At 41.5% G+C, this 21,697-nt stretch overlaps 1 protein-coding gene across 1 annotated transcript in view; it reads right to left on the bottom strand.

The window, feature by feature from the left end:
* CSMD1 (CUB and Sushi multiple domains 1) overlaps positions 1-21,697 on the bottom strand; it is a 930,570-nt gene that overhangs the window by 116,489 nt on the left and 792,384 nt on the right. The window contains exons 30-35 of the mRNA XM_033142996.1: positions 21,283-21,477; positions 16,419-16,535; positions 11,379-11,492; positions 10,352-10,447; positions 4,454-4,657; positions 2,905-3,029 (exon numbers count right to left, since the gene is read on the bottom strand). Coding sequence (XP_032998887.1) covers positions 2,905-3,029; positions 4,454-4,657; positions 10,352-10,447; positions 11,379-11,492; positions 16,419-16,535; positions 21,283-21,477 — 851 coding nt within the window. The remainder of the gene's footprint in view (positions 1-2,904; positions 3,030-4,453; positions 4,658-10,351; positions 10,448-11,378; positions 11,493-16,418; positions 16,536-21,282; positions 21,478-21,697) is intronic.

Here is a 21,697-nt window from a genome sequence, read left to right as displayed (position 1 = left end):
CACCTTGTGGAACGCCCTCCCACCAGATGTCAAAGAGAAAAACAACTACCAGACTTTTAGAAGACATCTAAAGTCAGCCCTGTTTAGGGAAGCTTTTAATGTTTAATAGAGTATTGTATTTTAATATTCTGTTGGAAGCCGCCCAGAGTGGCTGGGGAAACCCCAGCCAGATGAGCGGGGTATAAATAATAATTATTTAAAGAAAGAAAATGAGGAAGACTAAAAAAGGGCAAGATATACAGAAGCAGCAGTACAGGTAGGTATTATCAATATCCCAAGAAAGTCAAGTTTGCAAGGCAGAATTATACACAATCACTGCACTCCAGATTCCTGCCTGTGCAGATACAGAGTTCTTATGGGGGTAGTTCATTCCTTGCAATGGAAGTGAAAAGGCTGCACACACAAAGGAATGTATTAATAGATGTGGAGTGTTCCCGATTGATCAGGGCAGTCTGTGTGGGCAGCGAAATTTGTATTTAGAAAAGGGGTTATTTTGGTTAAAGGGGGAAATCCTAATGAAAATAAAGACTGCGATTTTTGATGTCTTTGGTTTATGGCTTGTTTTGTTTTGTTTTTGCAAGACAAGAGGTTGGATTTATTTGTGGAAGAACCTGTTGCAGAACTCAAATCAGTCACAAACTTCACCGCCGGTTTTTACACTAAGTAGCAGTTGTCATAACACTGAAATGCCTGCAAAGACATGATGAATGCTTGCGATCAATGGATCTATAAATACTAGATGTGTACATGGGTCTCAAGATTTGCCTTGCATCTTTATCTGAACATTTTAAAAAAAGTATCTGTTCCTGAGATGTTCCCCCAAAAACATGTTGTGGGGAGATGTCCTGAAAAAGCTCAATAGCTTCACTCCCCCCAAAAAAAGAAAAAAAAAAGAGATTTCCATTTTGGGAAATATGGCAACACTACTTTTGGAGTAGATTAATGGCAGACAAATGAGTCCAGGCATAAATAGAAGGGATTCACTTTTCTCTATAATTTTCTATGTGAGTAAGGGGTGAGGGTTTGTCTCTTGCTCTTTCTGATTTTAAACCAATTAAGAGCTGGCTGAGTGGTATTTATTCTTGTTTTTTACATTTTAAAAACCTTTCCAGAGTTTGTTTGTATCCTCTGAGATAGGCTTTATGCTTCCAATATAAGTTTTACAGGTCTCCGAGAGGCTTGACAATATGAGGCTGTCCAGAACACTGCCAGTGAAGTTCTGAACAGCTCTGGGTTTTTTTTATGACTTCGAGGGTTTTAAAAATAAATAAAAATCCTGTATTGCTGGGTTTTAACAACAACAAAAACCCAGTCCAGAGCTCTGCTGACAATATTTGGGAGAACCTCAGTTCCTGCAAAGCAAACTTCCCTAAAGAAACAGAGATATACAAAAAAAAAAAAAATGCAGCTGTTCTGAATTGAAAAATGAATTAAAAACAGAACATGCTTAATTTTGATTTTAATTCAATTGTCTTTCTTTCTTTCTTTCTTCTGTGTTGTTGAAGTGTATGCCCCGTGTTAAATAAATAATAATAAAAAGGCAGAACAAGACAAGACTTTTGGGGGGCCCTGATCTGACTTGAGTGTGAGGGGATATTGGCCCTTCCATCTGCCTCCTTTTTTTCTGGCCTCCACACATAGCTGATATGCACCTCTAATCAGTACCCCACAGCTGGATTCCATTTCCATCATTATTAGTTAAAGACCTTTGGTGTTAAATTAACTGAATGCACTTGGATGCCCTCGTTAGTTGTTTCTCTAGCTGTCAGCAGATGGTGATATTGCTTTATTTAACTATGTATAAAATAATGCTTTGATAAAAGGAACAAAGAATAACGGAATCACACAACTGTAAAGTTGTAAGGGACCCCAAGGGTCATCTAGCCCAATGCCCTGCAACATCAATCCTGATTCTGCAACTGGTTCTTTTAAGCATAATAAATGGGGTAGACAGGAGTGGTTTTTGCTTCGTTGCGCCATGTGGGGTGAAATGAGAGGGTGTGTTACTTGATCAGGCAAGACTTACCATTAGACAAAGTGAAAAAGATGCTGTACTCAGGCAGCGAGTGCTGAGGTGAGGCAGCAGTGGAATTCCTCTTAAGCTTCCTACCTATTCCCTTCTACTGGAGATTAGAGACTTGCATGCTACACAGCTTATCATGCACTCTTTAAAGCAGCCAGCCATTCCCAGGTACAGTGGAGGATGTTATTCCATTGCCAGTGTTGAAAGAAGATTCAACTGTCAATGTAGTCATCCTCTGCTCATAGAATTAACTGGTGGCATCTTGCCCTTTGCCATGGACAGCAAAATTTCTTGGACTGGCCCTGAGCCTAAGATACACTGAAACTCTGGGAACATTGAGATCTACATACTTTCCCAGACTTAAGAGATCTACCGTATTTTCCGGCGTATAAGATGACTGGGCGTATAAGACAACCCCCAACTTTTCCAGTTAAAATATAGAGTTTGAGATATACTCGACCGCAGATTCTCCACCCGGCATATAAGATGACCCCCGACATTTGAGAAGATTTTCCTGGATTAAAAAGTAGTCTTATATGCCAGAATATACAGTACATCATAGGCTTATTGGTTTTATGCTGCTTCGTGATGCTTTCGTGATGCTGTTTGTCTAGTTCTCTAGGAGTACTTGTGTGATTTGTTTTCCTTTATATTTTTGTATTGATTGTTTTTAACTGTATTTTACTGTTTTACACCACCCTGGGAAAATAGTTGATTGGATGGCATATACATGTCATAAATAAATAAATACTTGTAAGCAAGCTGATTATTTTCTTTAGATTTGGCTGGGGTTTGGAAAGAGGAGTGATCAATCAACAATCAATTCATTTCTACTATTATGAAGTAGTTCATATTCCACTGTGGGCAAAATATGGACTTGCCTGAATACCTGATCCCTCAGTCACTATGATTTTCCAAACACAATTCAAGCTGTTACCATAAGGTTCGGGATAGCCTGGAGACAATATAGTACCCCTCCGTTCAGTGAAATTTCGACTGCATGGCACTGAAAATTGAATTAGAGATAACGACAAAGGTAAAGTCATGCTCAGGGAACAGCAAAGTAACACTAACAATAGAAATAAGACCTCGTTTCAACCAAAGTTAAGACACACTTTCACATTCAAAGGAAGTATCGATAAATATATGTGTGCATAGAAATGTGCACATTCAATAAAATTTTCTCTAATGGTGACCATGGCTGCCAAAGCATGGAAAAGTTATTTTAAATTCAGGTGGCTTTACTCCAGAATTTCTTCCTTTTTCTTATTCCAGTCCAATTTTCCCACAAAACAAACGATGCATTGTGAGACTGGAGTAGGAAAAAGCACCACAGAGGAACAGGAAGGTTGCAGGAAAACAGCCACAGAGTCTTCGGAGTAAGAGAGGTAGACAGACAAAGAGAAAGAGAGAGAAATAAAACAAAACCCTTATTTGAAGCTGGCAGAGAAATAGGACCTGTGCCACAGAAGAGAGGTAGGTTTGAAGCTACCCTGCAGCTACATGACCCAGATTAGGCAAGTAATGTTGCTTTGCTGGGCCTGCCCATGCAACATTAATATATTAATTTTAATCATATTTATATTGGATATGAAGCAGAGAGAGGATGAATGCTTCTTAACATCCAGATTAAAGAGAATTTCAATAAAAAATAAAGATGAAACTCTGTGGTGTTGGAATTAGTTATGTCCCAGGTGGAAAACAGAACTTTCTTCTGCCCCGTGACAATATACTAGGAGCTGAATGTACTCAGGTAAAATTATATTAGCTATTATGATTCAAATCACTATGATCTTATTTTAGTCTCTCTAAAGTCACACTGTCCCTGTCAGTATTATTAATAATTGCAATGCACAAGTCTTGAGAGTAAAAAAAAAAAAAAGGAGAGGGGGAAAACGCATAATACATGCAAAAGAATCCAAAACAGTAAACACAATTCCATTAGCGAGTTTCACTGACAAAACACAGTGTTAAGTGCATTGTTTGGATGGATTTATTTTGGATCTTGTTATTCTAAAATATGACATTGTAACAGCAGACTTCTAATTGTGTCAGTTATAAATCTGCTATGAAGGATGTTTCATTGGGGGGGGGGGAATCAATTAATTAACAGAAGGATGATTTCTAGACATTGACATTATGCTCCATATTATACTTATGATTTTAGAGGCAGTCACACTGATAATAAATATTCAGCAAAACATGCATCAACCTTGTTAATCTAATAGGTTATTATGTGAAACACTATACTGCCTACCAACCAGCTGGTACTCAATTACTTTTGAAATGACAAATTGCTCTTTTAAATTGGACACGACCAGTATTAATCAATGGAGAGAGAATTTAAGTGTTAAATACTACTTGATGAAACAAGTAGTGTTCTTGAATTCTGATTTAGAAACAGATGACCTAAATATAAAAATGCCTTACCCACACAGCTTGGCACTGTGTCGTTCCACTGAGCTAAAGCATTGGGCACAGACTGGCAGCGGATGGCTTTGGAGCCTTGCAGAAGATAGCCAGGACTACATTCAAAGCGAACCACGGAACCGGCCGAGAATTCAGAGCCAATCCTCCTACCGTATCTTGGCTCTGGCACGGAGCTGCATTGTGTATCACTGGTTCGTGGAACAGCTGCATGGACAGGATGAAAGAAGTGAAGTCTGAGAAACATCACCTAGAAACTACAGATAATTCAGTTTCCACTAACAGAGGTTTCCTTAAAGAAACTGAGAGATGATTTGTTGGCTGAAAGCATCATTATACCGATCAGGTTGAATTCCTGGAGTCCCTTGTTCCACAACAGTCACACCAAAATTCAGTCAAGCCACTCTTTAATTTTGACACCATTTGCTGCTAAGTGACAGAGTATGGGTTTTTGGACTCCACACACTTCACAACTGGGTTCAATCTACATGATTGCATTGATAGCATGCTTATGCTTCCACCACAGGCCCTGGCTATATGAATGACCTTTATTGCCTAGAGTGGCTACATCCCAGCTCCTCACTATTTGGTAGCAAAATACAATATGCAGAGTAATAGGCCTTCTCCCATTCAGTTGCTTTTTAGCAGTAGAAGCCCTGTAGAAGTCCCACACAAGTCCAAACTGGATGTATTGAAGTGCAGCGTAAATTAATAATGCAAAGTCTTCTTCAGTAAAAGAATAAAAGCTTTACTGAGTTAAAATAAACTTGTTGGCAAATAACAGCACAATGAACAGAAGATTAAACTAGCTTCAGAGCATACACAGAGTTTCCATTGAGCACGGGCTCCACCTCACACAGACACACTGCAGATACTGAGTCACAGACGGTGAGTGAGACACTGAGTCTGCCTGCAAGCAGATACAATACTTATACAGAGAATCAGTCATCCTCAAGATAAGTCACAGTGACTCAGCATGCTAAATGGTTCTGCAGCTTTTCAGCATTTCACATTTCTAGACTCCTTTACGGCTTCCTTTACTGCTTCTGCTCTCAAATACCTTTGTCACATGACATGTATTCTTTATTTTTCTTAATATCTGTCCATCAACATAGCAAATGGAGGCGATACTAAAGCTCATTCTCTTAGTCAAGTGTTGCCTGTGCCCATTACTGCATAGGATAACAGGTAGAATATCTAGGAAGTACTAGAAATGCCACAAAGCTCCAATCCTTATGTTTCCATGTATATTTTGAAGAAGCAATTATTATCATACTAGTGGTTTCAGCCCGTTAAAATAACGGGTGCTAGCATCCATTTCCCGATTTCCTCCAGCATGCTCTTCCCAGGGTCGGTGCAGATCACCTTCTGCCCCTCCCCCCCCGCCAATTGAAGAAAGGAAGGAAGGAAGGGTGAGGGAGAGAGAAGGAAGGAAGGAAGGAAGGAAGGAAGGAAGGGTGAGAGAGAGAGAGAGAAGGGTGAGAGGGAGAGAGAGAGAGAGAGAGAGAGAGAGAAGCAGGAAGAAGAGGAGGGCAGGCAGCGCGTGGTGACGGCGGCAGCGGCGGCGGCAAGCCTTGACCCCTTGCATCTTTCGGACTCCTGAGGGGAAAGAGAGCAAGGCAGAGGCAGCGCTCGGCGGTTAGCTGCTGCTGCCCCTTCCCGCCCTCAGCTCCCGCCTCATCGTGGGGCCGGTGGGGCCCGCGCAGCCTGGGGCTTGAGCGGAGGGACAACACGCCGAGCCCCGCGAACGCGAGGCCGCTCTGGGCGGCGGGTTGGTTGCCGCTGCTTGCCGACCCGCCAAAGGCACGTGTCGTGGCTGCCGCACCCGCGGGGCGGGTGTGCAGCAGCTGGATCTGCGCCCTACTCCTTCTCTTCCTCCTTCCTCTGGAAAGCAGCTGCTGCGCAGACGCCCTACTCTCTCTCCCTGGCGCGGCAGCCACGACACGTGCCTTTGGCTTTTTAGGAACAAAGCATCTGCTGCTGCCGATTGGTAGGCAGACCGGGCGCTCTCCTCCTCCCCCGCCCCCACCGGCTGCAGAGACCGGGGCGCCGGGAAGGTAGAAGGGGGTGTGGCGACGGGGCGATTGCCAGGCGAGTCACGCTGCTCCAAGTTTCCTTCTTTTCTCCAAGTTTCTAGAGACACTCCTTGCCGAGGAGTGTCCGCGATAAGAAGAGGAGGCGCCACAGGTACATTGCAATGCCTCCCTGCAAAAAGGGAGCAAGCAAGTTCGCCCCTCGGGCTCCTTCTTCCCACCACCTTCTTCCCACCACACCCCCCCCAGCCTCCCTCTTCCAGCGGGGCAAACCATTGCCCCCCCGCGCTCCCGCTTTTTGCAAGGCCTCGGGGTTTCGTTGTAGCTGCGGCAGCGTGGCTTTCCTCCTCGGCGTCCCCTCTCTTCTGCAGCGTCGACGTTCCATTTCAACCGCCCCGCTTGAACTGCCGACGCTGCTCGTGGCCCGATGTCTCTCTGCGCCAATCCCTGTGTCCCTGGGGCACATGCGCAGTAGCGCAAACCCAGAGACACACGGACTGGACGCAGAGACACTTGCATTTTATATATAGATTGCTTCTTAAAGAAGCACTGTAAAACATGTGACCCTCCAAATGGTGTTAGATTTCAAATCCCATGAACCCTAGCCATCATAACCAATAGTGAGAATTGTAGTCCAGCAACTATTGATCACATATTTCCCTGATTTAAATGGGGAACCCATTTGAAACAGACTATTGGGACACCTACAAAACTTATTTGAATGATGACAGGTAATTTTTTAAATACAAATACTAATACAAAACAGTTTTCATTGTTTTATTGCTTGTTGTTTGCTGTCCTGGGCTCCTTTGGGGGGAAGGGCAGAATATAAATTTAATAAATACAGTGGTACCTTGGTTTGCAACCACTTTGGATTAAAACCATTTTGGATTACAACCACGTCAAACCCGGAAGTGCGTATCCCCCCCTTTTTAAAATTACAACACATTTTTTTGGGGGGAGGCCCCATTGGCGAAAGCGCGCCTTGGGTTACAACCTGTTTTGGTTTACAACAGGACCTCCAGAACGGATTATGGTTGTAAACCAAGGTACCAGTGTACAACAAATGAACAAACAAACAAACAAACAAACTGCAAGGCCCTGAAATGGTGGAATGTGAGTTCCTTCTCGCTAGAGTAAACCATATAGGCTTTGCAAGGGCTAATGTCTTGGGCCAGCACTGGATGTTTCAGAGAGCTATAGGAAATAAGCCAGCATGGCATAATTATGGAAATGAGAGCAAATGACTCCCTTTAAAGCCCAATTGTACTGAAAATGTGAGGGTAGTTAACATTATAAAATGTCAACACTGTTTTTTGAGGATTTTTTTGTAGAGGTTTCGCTCGTTCATGTTACTGCTAATCATCCTGCTTTTGTGAAGTATGAAATATAAAGAAATGTGAGTCATAACAAAAAGGTGGGCAGTTTATTAGAGACAAAAAGAAATCCGTTGAGAAAATGGCATTAGTTTGGGGGGGGGGGGTTGAAGGAAGCCCCATTATATCAAAACCCAAAGCTTGAAATCTAATATTTCACTAGCTGTGATCAGAATATACAATCAGGCTAGCTGTGGGCGTCCTCTCCCTCCTAATCCTCAGTCTAATTCTAAACCATAATGTTGACAAGTTAGTCTTCTTAGATGGTATCAGAGAGAAATTGCATTTTCTGTAGTAATTATTATTCATCTTTTAGTGCTATGAAACAAAATAGAAATCAGCCTAGTGGAAAAGCAAACATGTAATAGGGTCAATCTGGAATACTGGGTGATAAATAAAATGATTGACTTTGCAGGCCAGATTAGAGTGTTCATTCAGGAATGGGGATGCTGCTCTCAGAGGTATCTTAACATTAGCAGGCAGGCAGTCCTGGGAAATCTGTTCCTATATTTCACAAGAAGATTGAAAATCCCCAAATTGTGGTAGCATATTTATTAAATCTAATTAAATGCCACAAGCCGCATGGCCCTGGCTAAAGCTTTAGCAGCTAGGGACCCTAATGCATTCATCTTCCAAAAATGGAAACTTGACTAGCTGCAAAGTTCTCCAGAGATAAATAAAGCAGGCTTACTTACTTGATTCATTCTGAGATGCTGAGAATAGCATTTCCTATTCTCAAATGCCACTAGACAGAGTAATCCTATATCCTAATGCCAGTGATGAATAAACATAAACACTACCCCTCCCTCCCCAAACTAGCAAACAATAAAACACTGCTGAACAATTTGTTTGTTACATGATAATGAAATGCTACCCACCCCCAACCCTTGAATCTGGAACTATATTTTTATAAGTAGCAGAAGACTGACACAACAATAACAACAACAACAACAACAACAACAACAACAACAACAACACATAGGTCCACATCCAATGACTTCCCCCCCTACAGTGACCCCTTTCAATAGCACAACTCTAATGGAGGTTCCTTCATTTATACAGAAAAACACTGGATGCTGTCCAAAGTATTCAAAATCATGAATGCTGCAATCCCATACACCTTATTTGGGAGCAGGTCTTGTAGGGTGGAATTCAGTTGCTCCTTCTGCTCACAGAAGGAATTTGTGATCCAGTGATTGACTTCACTAATGGAAGAGGAAGGAAGAAGATTTTGGCCAATTCCCCCAGTCCCTGTAGCCTCCAATGCCCATGAAAATTGGCTTCGATAGTTAGGTCAAGCTAAGGGGAATCACACAATGGCAGCAGAGGTGATCTTACCAGTGGAAACTCCACCCCACACCCACTTGGCAGGTGGGGGGGGGGGGTCGTCACCAGAATGTAATGATGAGGGTGGCAGCTAGCAGGTGGTGAAGTTAGCCTTGCAGGGCTGGACATCTATGTCCTCCTCCACCACCACTGCCCAAAGAGGATTTGTGCTGTTCTGTAAATCACTGGCATATGAATGCTGCGCATAAGGAGTTCAGCGCATGGGTTAAGACACCAGGTTGCATGGTACTGCGTACCCTATAGAGTTAGATGCCTAATCTAATTTTCGAACACAATCAAGACGACAAATAACACACCTTGTGAAAGTAAAGAAAACAGCTAAGATTGCAAAACATGCCATGAGTCAATTAGAAAAGCACTTAAAACATACCACATTTCCCATGACTATTTGAGACAAAATATATATATTTGGTGCTACTGAGGCCATACATATGTCATGACCCCATGTGGAAGTGCTGTAGAGGGGGTGATCAGATGCTGAGGAGGAATGGAAAGAATTCAGGGACATGTAGCTTGAGAACCCAGAAGAAGGGTCCTGAGCAAGATGGGGGAAATGGAATGAAGACCCCAAGTAGTGTCTGATGTTGGGAAGGGGTACAGATGGCCTGGAGGATGGATATGTGGATCCTGGAGAGGGGTGAAGCAGGTTGTCAAAAGAATGCCCTGTCCCTACAATACTGGACACTCGTAACCTCCTGCTTCCAGAGCCTGCTCCTGCCAGTGAGGAGCCTTCCCTTCTGGAGAGTAAGTGATGCTGAGACAACCTTGACTACATCTCCATGGACACATAGACACCAGCACAGACAAACCTCCTAGAGCCAGCCCACTTGAAGGAATCCCCCTTGGCTTGCCTAGTCTCAGGCAAGCTATTATCACACCAATAGCTGTACCCGCCCTGCTCTTCTAAAGAAGGTGTGGGTGGGTGTTACTTGTTTGATTGGACTTAGCCTTGCATTCTGCCTCCTATGTACCTGCTGAACCTTGTAACCTGTATTTTACCTTGTGTACCCATCAGATTTAAGCATGAAAGCCTTGGGCAGCACTGGAGCTTGGAGTTTGAGTTCTTCCTCTGGCAGTGAGGGCCAAGGCAACACAGTCCACAAAATACAAGAAGGTAAAAAAGGAAAAGGAAAAAGGACCAATACCTTGATAGACAAAATGGAAGCCCCTGGCAGATGCTCCACTCTTGGCACTAAACCTCAAGAGAATCTGATTGGATGTGGCTAAGGGCAAAGTCTCTCCTACAAATGAAAATAAACAGAGAGAAATCATGAACAAAATAACTAGAGACAGAAGCCTGTGTTCTATACACATAAGCATGAAACATTTGCATTTGAGATGGGTTGTTTTTATTACGATTTTATTGGTAGACGTAATACAAAAAATGTATATATAACTCACTTTTGCTGAAACTAAGTACCGTTTTTTATAAATAAACTGCAGCATGTTCAAAAACACCTTTTTAAAAATTACATTTCTGAACAGCTTGAAGAAAACATCCACCTGCTTATTTGCACTGCTTCCTTCTTACTTATAATGTCTTACTTTGGGCTTAGCCCTGAGTTTTGCAACAAAACGCTGGTGATGTGGAATGTTCCTTTTCACTGTTCCAGTTAGTTGCATATGCCTTCCTCCTCAATATTCCACTCCCTCTCCTGCTTAGGTTTCTGTTCCCCTTCCACTGACTCCAACAGTCAGGCAGCATTCCATACCCATTGAGTATACTTAGGAAATGTTGTTTTCCCCCTAAATATGTTTTATACTGGAAAACCCTTGAGTTCCTCCATGCATGTTCATATATCTCTCATATGTGGATGTTTCTGTTCTTGGAACATAAGTTCTGGCATTCACCTCTGAACTTCAGAAAATTACACACATCTAAGCAGCTACCTACTGGATTCCTGATTGAGTGGAATTAGATATGTAACTAATCCAAGAAGCATCGTCCTCACTCCGAACTTATTTTATTTGCTCTGATTACATCATAGTTAAATTCAATCTAAATGGTTATCACGTCACTGACTTCGCAGCATAATCTCACATTGATCTACTAAAGAAAAAGAAAAACTATAGACAAGAACGGCAGCAATGGCTAGGGGAAACAATGAATCTAAAGACAAATAAAAAATGGGAATATTTTCACGAAGTGTTTTTTAGGAAATATATTTTTACCTGAGTGAGATCCAGAAAGTGAACTCAGAAGTCTAGCCTGTGGGTATTCTCCATCAAATAATTCTACTACATCGTTTAGAGCTGTTTGAAAATAGGCAAATTGTCCAAACACAACTGGGGAAAAAATAATAAAAGAAATGAAGTGCATATTAAATGTAAAACATGACAAATTAGCTTAAGTTTCTTGAGTTCTTTGGGGATAAAAGGAAGATTGTTTGCTATGCTTCATCTATGCTGCTGTTTTTTCTAAAGCAACTTGTTGTTTGTACATTATTGATTCTCATTGTGAATGCCAATAATTCAACAACCTTCTATGCACTGACATTTGTAAAGTATTGTTAGTGAGGCAATATTCAAAAAATATTTTGGTGCACAGAAGTATCCTGACATAGTGATTACATTGTGGAAAGCCTGGTTGTTGGAATAATGAAAATCTCCATATAACTAAAATAAGATCTATGAATGTGAAAATATAAATGCAAAGAAGTTACATTTTGTGTGGCATGCACTTATTCAGTTGGAAGACAGCAGAATATTTCTGGGAAGGTACAAAAAGAGTTGCTGGAATTTGCCTCAAGACCAGCTCTGGTATCGGACTTGGCTGCACTGTGCCTGGAGTTGTGGGTTGACTTTAATTTGAAAGAAAGGGAGAGGTGGCAGAGAGCTACATTTTAATATGCCCAAGGCTCTTGCTGGGGAGAGGTAATGACATGGAGTATATGTAAAAGAGTCTCCCAAGGCAAGGGTCAGACCTTCATTCCAGCCAGTGGATCCAAGCATAGAAGGTCTCTGCAGATTTGATTACTGCAATGACAACGCTTCTCCTGTCAGAAAAAATACATTTCTGGAGAGTGTAGCATAGGCATTGCTGCCTTCTAGGCAACAAGACTGAATGCCTGGGTTGTGCTTTCTGGGAAAGGCAAGTTGCCATTCAAGATTTTCACCATCTCTGAATGAGGGGTCGGGGGGAGGGAGAAGTATAGCTGGTATGTCAAATGTATTACTTTCCTTCTGTTCACAGTAGTTGCATACCTATAGGAATGTTTCCAAAATCTGTTACACCTGGAATCTGGGCAGTGAAGCCAATCTGGCACTCCTGTGCTGTATTTGCACCACACCACTTCCCCACTTTCTTTTATTGGGAAACAGCCGTGATTTGCTAGTAAGGTACCATCCCAGAAGGGATGCGGGTGGTGCTGTGGTCTAAACCACAGAGCCTAGGGCTTGCCGATCATAAGGTCGGCGGTTCAAATCCCCGCGACAGGGTGAGCTCCTATTGCTTGGTCCCTGCTCCTGCCAACCTAGTAGTTTGGAAGCACAAAGTGCAAGTAGATAAATAGGTACCGCTCCGGCGTTAAGGTAAACGGCGTTTCTGTGCGCTGCTCTGGTTCACCAGAAGCGGCTTAGTCGTGCTGGCCACATGACCCGGAAGCTGTACGCTGGCTCCCTCGGCCAGTAAAGCGAGATGAGCACCGCAACCCCAGAGTCGTCTGTGACTGGACCTAATGGTCAGGGGCCCCTTTACCTTTTTACCATCCCAGAACAGCCCATGCTAGGTCCGTTCCTTGCATACTCCAAACTGAGTTGGTTCAAAGAGGGCATTCACACCAGAGCCTGGACAGAACAGAATGGATCCCTTCTGTTCTCCCAACAAAACAATGTAGAAAGGAATAACCTGCTTCAGCTCATTACTATACAGCAAGCAGATGCAAAAGACCCACATGCCCAAATACTGGTGTTTGTGTAGTCTTTATGATAGTAGACTTATGTTAATCAAAAGACCAAGTAGTATTCGTGTGCGTTCAACAGCAAAAGCCACAGGCAAAACTGAACTCATTCTACCCTGTGTCATGGTTTTTCTTTGCTATAAACTAGGTTTCAAAATACAGTGGTACCTCGGAAGCTGAACGGAATCCATTCCAGAAGTCTGTTCGACTTCCAAAATGTTCAGAAACCAAGGTGCGGTTTCCTTACTATAAATGTTCACACTGTTTCATTGTAACATAATGGTAAAAATATTCATTTCCTTTTAGAAATATTAAATACTAAATCTTCATTTAGTAGAAATATTACTTCTAACGGTTATCTCCTTATTAACTATTAAAATATTAGTTCAGCCATAGGTTTTCTCAGGAAATTTACTGAGATTTAAAAATGTTATGTATGGGGGAAATGTCAGAGAATTAATCAGCAGCACTATGACGCAAAGAAATTACATGTCTATTTGACCACAAGGTGAGTGGGGGGAAGCACTTTGTAACTCATACTTTAATGTCGTAAATATGTCTCCTGTATAAAACTCAAATAGGCTTTTACTGTAATTGCCATCTCAGGACACTAATAATTCTGAATGCTCAGTGATTTCTTATTTAAATGCTCCAATGCTCCAGACTTTTATCCATCTCTCGTTTATAACCTCTATAGCAGGCAGGAAAGAAATACACAGTAACAAAGTGTAGTGTTATCTGTTGGGAACTAAAATGTTGTAGATACATTAACTCATACTTTATTCCTGGTCTAAAGTCACCAAAAATCCACCCTCATTCAAAGAGTAATGCAATTCTTCCCATGATGCACAGTGGAGTTAGCTGAATAAGACAATGAATCACTGAAATGTGTTATCTGATCGAATTTAGTTAATTCCCTCATTGACAAAACTGCATTTACCTACTATGAAATTGTATCTCCTCAGTATCAAGGGAAAAGAGAATTCTGTTTTGGTTTTTTAAAAAATAAGCTTCTTTTTAAATTGCAACATAAACGATTACTTTTTTTTTTGTTAGTTTGGCCATCCACCCCCCTTCCACCCCCATACATATCTCTAAAGGAGGAATTTTATTTATGTCAAGCACATACACACACTTCAGTTAAAATAAACATTTCTCATGGATATAGAATTTATAGGAACAATTTATTAGCCCAATCCAGTGGTGGCAAGCTCAAATGAGTTGGAGGGGAAATTCCCACCCAGCGTAGACATCTGAGGCAAAGCCAATAATTTTCCACTGAAAAATGTTAGTTCTACTTGAACTCAACACCAAACCATCAATTCCACCATAAATTGGGGAAGCTGAAATACAGTTCTTACAGCTGTGGCAATATGTCTATCCTTAAGCATTTGTAGCTTCAACACAACAGCAAAGAGTGAATTAGTGGCTTTCTACCACACAAAATGGAACAACATGTATGAAGAATGGTGGGTTAGCTGTGGGTCACACTGGAGCCCTCTAAATTGACCTGATGAGGCCCACAAATCTTATGTTTGACACCACATGACACAGAGGTCAAACTAGCTAAGACTAAAAAAAATCTGCCTAGATTAAGGGCCCATCCAAACTTCTGTTTGACCCTTGATTTCAAGTGATTTCAAGTAATGGGTCTGAGTGGGTTTTTTTGGGGGGGGGTGCTCTGCTGCTTTCCCTGTGAAAACCAATTGTTTACAACTGGTTTGGAAGAAACATTGGTCTGCTGAAAACCTGGTTTCTTTATTTTATTTTTAACAGTATTGTTTTGGTGTTTGCCACCCTGGGCTCCTTTGGGAAGAAGGATGGTTTAGAAATTTAACAAATAACAGCAGTAACAGTAACAGTAGCAGCAGCAACAACAAACAACAACAACAACATTTTTTAAAATCCAATTAACTAAAGTAACCTTTCATTCTATAGCATGCTATGTTTAGTTGATGGTTAATTTGAGAAATAGATCCCTTCCATCCCAATCTGGGCCAAATGTATGTCACAGGTTTCTATGGTGTTTCCACAAGTTGTGGTCCCAGTCGCAACACCAAGACCACTCCGAGTGCTGTGTCTATAGCAAGTGTGCGCTGAATAAAGTCAACCGGACAACCATCTGGGATAAAATCGGCCACAACTTTATTGATTCCAGGCGTAGGTGGATTTCGGCTCAGACATTGGGTGCATATCTGCCGCAGCCTCCTGCTGGAGGGCTGAGACATTTCAGGGTCATGCCAGGGATTATGGCCTCTACAAGATGACTAGTGTGAAGGACACCCTCTATGGCCCATATGCTCCACCCTTGGCTTCTTGACAGAGACTTCCAATGAGACCATTTTAACATGGTACCCTGAATATGCTGCAGACCATGCAGATGGGTGCTGGTGTGGTTGGCTTCTATTGTTACTGGCGGACCGGAGTGGGAACTTCTGACTCACGGCCCACCAGTGAGGCTTCGCCCACTAGGGGTCCAGTGATTGGGAGATTTGGCAGGCAATCCTGCCCTATGATGCAACAAACCAGGGATGGATGCTAACATACAGCTGACCTGCACAATCTGGCTGCCCGGGGATGGTGCAGGACCATGAGGGGCCACAAATGCCACCAACCCAGAATGGGGAAAATCAGCCATTTTACAAAAATCATCTCTAATTTGTATTTCATTTTGTGTGCGTTAATCTTTTTTTTTGGGGGGGGGGGAGTACATGGATCAGGGTCCAAAAGCAATTCTTGACATTCAAAGAGCTTGGGTACACCCAGTGCGATTTTTTGCCCTTTTTTTTCAGTCGCAGACAAGTCCTCCCCAAATCCCATATTTTAAATGCATCCTGGAAGTTTACTCAAGGTTACCAGATGGTGGTAGTGGGTTACTGTTTGAATGAAAGGAGCCAATACTCCCTTTGGCAGGTAGAACTGGAGACTCAGATCTTTGGATTATGCCATATGTTTAAATAAAATAAACCCTACTACGTTGTTGCTGTTGTCTCCAATACTGTGTGTGAGCAAAAATTAATGAATTGTTATTCCCATATAAAAACTGATGTACACAGTTATAGTTAATTATATGTTCTGATTATTGGTATCTTCTGTGGTTGATTGCCCTGGAGACTGTAGAGCCTTAAAACTATTCTTGCAAAATAGAATAAAAATAATAATCTTGATAAATATTCGGGAGCTCCATACAATGTTTAGCTGTGTTCATTCATGGGAAACCAAATACTTTTGGTTTAGTTCAGCAACTTGTACACCGAGAACAAAATCAGAATGAAAGAATTAGTGGATAAATACATGTCAGAATAAAACTTACCAAATTCCTTAGGCACAGTAATTGAATATTGACAAGTCTGCCCAACGGTGTAGTTTTGAGGGTAATTTGGTGATAAAACTACTCCATCTGAGCCAATATACTGGCCCCCACAGGGAGCTGGAAAAAAGAAAACGTGTAAATGTTAAACTGAGGGAAAGTGCTATTGAACTGCAATCAGATTAGAACTCATCACATTTAATGTGCTGGCAATGCATGTTTGCTCAGTAGTTAAGTCCCACTGTGTTCAGTGGAGCTTACTCTAGAAGGTGTTTAGGATTTCAGCCATTTGAAGTCCACAGTTATGGCCACATGTCAGTGGCATGTCACTAAGTTGAGTTAAGAGAGAAGAGTTCCTTTATAGTTCATCCAACTCCAAATATTCCTGAGGAACTGACATGGAGAGATCACTTGCTGAGAATGCTTGAGCTCTTTTTAGAATGTATTAAAACAGGTTTTGTTTTCTTAATGTATATGACGGTTGTGTCTAGTGCCCTGGACTCCTTTAGGAGAGAATGTAAATTGAAAGAATCATAATCATCTTGTGTAGTACTAGCTAGAAGAAAGTAGCAGTGACAGAAGGAAAAGGCAGGGAATCAAATGATTGTTTTCACAGTGGATGTATGCAACGAATGAGGTCCCATGAAGCTGTTTTAGGACTGGTATTATTAAACTTATTTATAACTGATTTAATAAATCAGGAATCAATACTGAAGAAGCCAACATGGCAGAGGATACCAAGCAGACTGTGAACTTCTCGAAAAGCATGGGTGTCTGGGCAACAGAATGGCAGATTAGATTCAATGTATATGTCTACTTTAAATGCAAAGTGATGCACTTGAAATAGACATATCCACGTTGATGGGGTCTAAATTGGCTGTCACTACTCAAGGAAGAGATCTCGAGGTCACAGTGGAAAGCTTATTGAAAACATCAGCTCACTTTGCTGTGACAGTGAAAAGGAAAAAATGATGTTAGGATTATTATGAAAGAAACAAAAAATTAGATGGCAAATATTACTGTGCTATTATATAAATGTATGGTGGACTCAAGTTAAGAATATGGTCTGTAGTTATGGTCTCAAAAAAGATACTGTATTGCTTTATTGTATTTCTGGGAAACCTATGGAACAGGGCAATCAAAATGATCAGCAGGTTAGAGAATCTTCTCTGCAGAGGAAACCTTAAAAGATCCAAGCTTTTTTTTTTAAATTAGAAAAAAGAAGATGGTAATGGGAAACACAGTAGATATTACTCTTTCCCAGGATGCAGTGGAGCTGATTGACAGTAGGTTCAGAGCAAACAAAGTAATGTGTTTCTTCCTATAATTCCTAATTAATTTACAGAATAGATTACCCCACAATGTAGTGATGATCACTAGTTTAGATGGCTTTTAAAAAAGGATTAGACAAATATGTCGAGTACATTTAAATAAAAATTTATGTCAATGGCTATTAACCTTTATATAAAAAAATGGAACTCCATATTCATCATGCTTCTCATTGCCCACTAAGGTGAAAAAATTACACAGCTCAGTTCTGTGCAAACTCCACAGATGTCTCTGCCTGGTAAGTGCTGACAGCATGCAGCTCAAGGAGCATCTTGATGGTGGTCTGATGCAGAAATAATAACATTTTAGTGAATAACCCTGAAGGTGAGTTGTGTTTCCTCCTGCTGCTCCTTCTATTAATCCTCCTTTCCAACTGTGTGCTGGGTCCTGCACAGAACTTTGAAGTGAACTGTATGTTACAACCTTTTCTTCTTTTTTCACGAGGACATTTTTGAGAAGGGAAAATGGATTGATAAATAGATTAAAATACCTGAAATCAACCAAGATGGTCCATTTATGGCCGAACTTGATGGGCCACTGGGAGATTTGTGACTGAATCTACTTGATTTCTGTTCAAATAGAGGCACTTGTATGTCTCCCTTGCCAAAACAAACAAACAAACAAAACTAGCTTTGGGGGTAATTTAGATAAGGAAAATATGGCACAGGGAGAGTTAAGCTGGAAGCCTATAAAATTTTACCTGAGGTTAACGCCCATTGAACTTTATGTGGTGTAAACAAAAATAGGATTGCACTGTTAAATGCCTACTTCTCCAGCTCTACTTCCCTGATCTGATTCAAACCATAGATCTGGCTTATGCAATCTAACGAACAGGCCTTAAGGTTGCTCTGAATCACTGTTGCACAATCAACTTAATTGTACAAGTTAGTTCCATTCTGACGGCCCTGATTTCCAAACTTGTATGGAACATATATCCTTGAGCAAATGTGAGGTTTTAGCTTTGAAAGCAGAAAATGAGAGTATCCCTGGAGACTTGATATTACAGAAGCCTTTGTGTGCAGAGAAGCAAGTGACACTACTCTCAGATTTTTCTTCCCTCAAATAGCACTAAGAAAATAAATAGTGATTTAGACCGAAATCCTCAACACATCCCTTTCCTAGTTACCAAGAAACATCCTGTGTGCAAGTCTGCAGTCTGTGTGCAGCAAGATCGCTGTGGCACCGAGGTGATAATTTGCCACTTCTCTGATGTATACACATTTCACAGCTTCTCAACTGCAGCTTTGAAGAATGATATTCCCCATTCGGAAAAAAAATCAGTGGTTTAAAAAAGACAGAAAGACACTTCCACCCACATGAGAAGCCTCCTCCCTCAACTTCTGCCAACTTCTCATCCCCACGAGAGCTCATGTGCCACATATCATGTCATTCTGGCAGGGTCCCTTGCCCCTCAAGAGTTACTTTGCAGGCGGAAAATACTAGTTGCATGAACTGAGTTCCAGTTACTCTTCACTGGATCCAAGACTATCTATCTATATTAGAGCTGGGCAAAGGAATAAAACCAGCCTTAGAAAACAAAAACAAAAAACGATTTCAGGGATAGGTGAGAGAAAATGTGGCCTGACATTTTTCAGGGGAAGGACAACTTTCTTGTGTGATGCTACAGGGTGATAGTGTGTGCATATAGCTAGAAATATGTATGCATTTTATAGCCCAATGGGATTCTGCTGCAATGTTTGCTTGAAACACAGAAATGGAGTTGTCAGCAATCAGATGAAAGATGTCCATTATTTGCCAAAGGCTGAATCTTTCTTGCAGCTGCCAAGACTTTTTTTCTACCAAGTAACTACATTCTCTTTAGATTTTAAACCTGCATTCATATCCTGCTTTGAGACATAAAAGCTTTCAAGCTAAAATATAGGGAATAGCGGTTATTCAAGAAATAGAAATCCAGCATACTGCTTTCAAAATAATACTAAATATAGTGCCATCCTGTAAGAGCCACTTCTTCAATGGGGCCTGCTTCCAAGATGAGGGTGTGCAGAATTCCAGCCTTAAGGTCCAATCCAAACTCCCCACTGCCTCCAGGGATCCGCAGAGAGGTGGAGCCCCTGCCACATCTGCAATCACATCGTTCCATTGGCCTCAGAAAGGGGGCCAGGATTATTGGGCACACGCCCTCCCTTGAAACGCACCTGTCTGTTCAGCAACCAGTGGGAGGACAGCTCAGCCTGAAGAACTGAACAGAGTGACATCTCCACTCAAGTCAACCATTGAGACTGGTGTAAGGTGTGGTGGAGGTAGTAGTTGGACTGCTCTGTCAATGTATCCTCTTGAGAAGTAATTAATGTTTCATAGGCTTCAGTATCCGGTTTTTAACCTTTTATTATACACTCCATCAATCAAAAGCTTTACACTAACCCCCGTCTCATGCAAAGAAACCATGAGCTAACCTTGAGGAATTATTTTCTGTTTTTAAACTGTATTGATATTTACTACTTTAAAATGTACTGGCATATCATCATCAACAACAACATCATCACCAACAACAACAATCATCATCAGCAACAATACTGCATCACCATATGCAAATACCTCTGGGAAGAAAACTAATAATTTGGAGAAGTTTTGGTAAGTCTTTAGATAAATAAGAAATAATAGAGAGAGAGAATCTTCCACAATTTAATGATTTAAAACATCTGCGTTTTACCTCAGTGCAACCAGCATATTTTAAGTTATTTAAATATAAAAACACAACAATTAGTGCTTCACTTTCAATAAAACTCCATTAAGAACTCCATTCTGCCATATAATGTCACTAAAGACTCGTCGACACTTCTGCCTGTTCCATGCCTAGAAAGCACAGGTCCAAGCAGTTTTTTGCTTGTTGTATGTCAGAGTGGTTTTCCCTTTGCCCCACTGCATTCCCCTAGAAAACCCACACTTTAGCAATAAATCAAAACAAATTTGATGGATGTTTGCTCCGATTCAGCACTAAACCTGGGGGAAAGCAGCAGATGGGCAAATGGAAGTATTGATGAGCCTTAAAGCAAGAACAGCTTATCAGTGGGAGGCTGGCAGGGCCATCCACCTGGCTTTACTAAATTAGAATTAGGTTCAAAAGGATCTTCTTCATCTGCTAACTGAAGCAAGATTTAGGAACATAACATAGAAAGCTGCCTGCAATCTCATAGGACTATTTGCTCATCTGGTCCCATATTGTTTACTCTGACTGAGAGAAGCCTTGTGGGATCTCAGGCAATGGTATTTCACTTCCACTCACTACCTGATTATTTTAACAGTAGACACAGGGGATTGAACCTGAGATATTGCATAGTGGGCACTCAATAGAGATGGGTTCCTCCTCCAAAACACACTCCAGCCTTTCCTTTCCTTATATCATCAGTAATGAGAATAGCAGTAAAGGTGAGCAGCAAGAGAAGGTGGGTTTTCTCCTCTCCCCACCCCTCCCTTCCCCCATTAGCCCAACACACTGGCTCATGCTGGCTAATAGCATGGAACTCGTTCTTCCAGCCTGCAATTGCAGAGAGAAAGCACCCTCCAATTCAGTACATACCATTGCAAGATGGCAACACTCTGTTCCATGCAGGTTTTCCATCCGCGCCAATCACACAAGTGATAGTGGAAGGATCGATAATTTTATAGCCAGAATCACACTGGTAAGTAATACTCGATCCGAGTTTAAAGTCTGCTCCAATTCTAGTTCCATTCATTATGTTGCCGGGGTCAAAACAAGCTTCCCGTGGTTTTTCTAATTAAAAAGAGAAAGAGAGAGAAGGAGAATTAAGGCATTAGGGATGCCAGTCCACAAGCACTCGTGGGATAAAACGTAAGAATCAAGCTGAGCTTTAATGATAATCATTCTTCATTTGAGTACTGTTATCACTTCCAAATGTATTAGAGAAGCAAAAACATGAAAGGGGAGGACAGCAGGGTAGAGACCCTTATCTTTTCAGATAACAGTCGGTGGA

The sequence above is a fragment of the Lacerta agilis genome, chromosome 3 (genome assembly GCF_009819535.1).
Source record: "Lacerta agilis isolate rLacAgi1 chromosome 3, rLacAgi1.pri, whole genome shotgun sequence".
In the NCBI taxonomy this organism is placed as follows: domain Eukaryota; kingdom Metazoa; phylum Chordata; class Lepidosauria; order Squamata; family Lacertidae; genus Lacerta; species Lacerta agilis.
The sequence above is the reverse complement of the archived record's forward strand: the minus strand, read 5'-3'. Positions and strand labels throughout refer to the sequence as shown.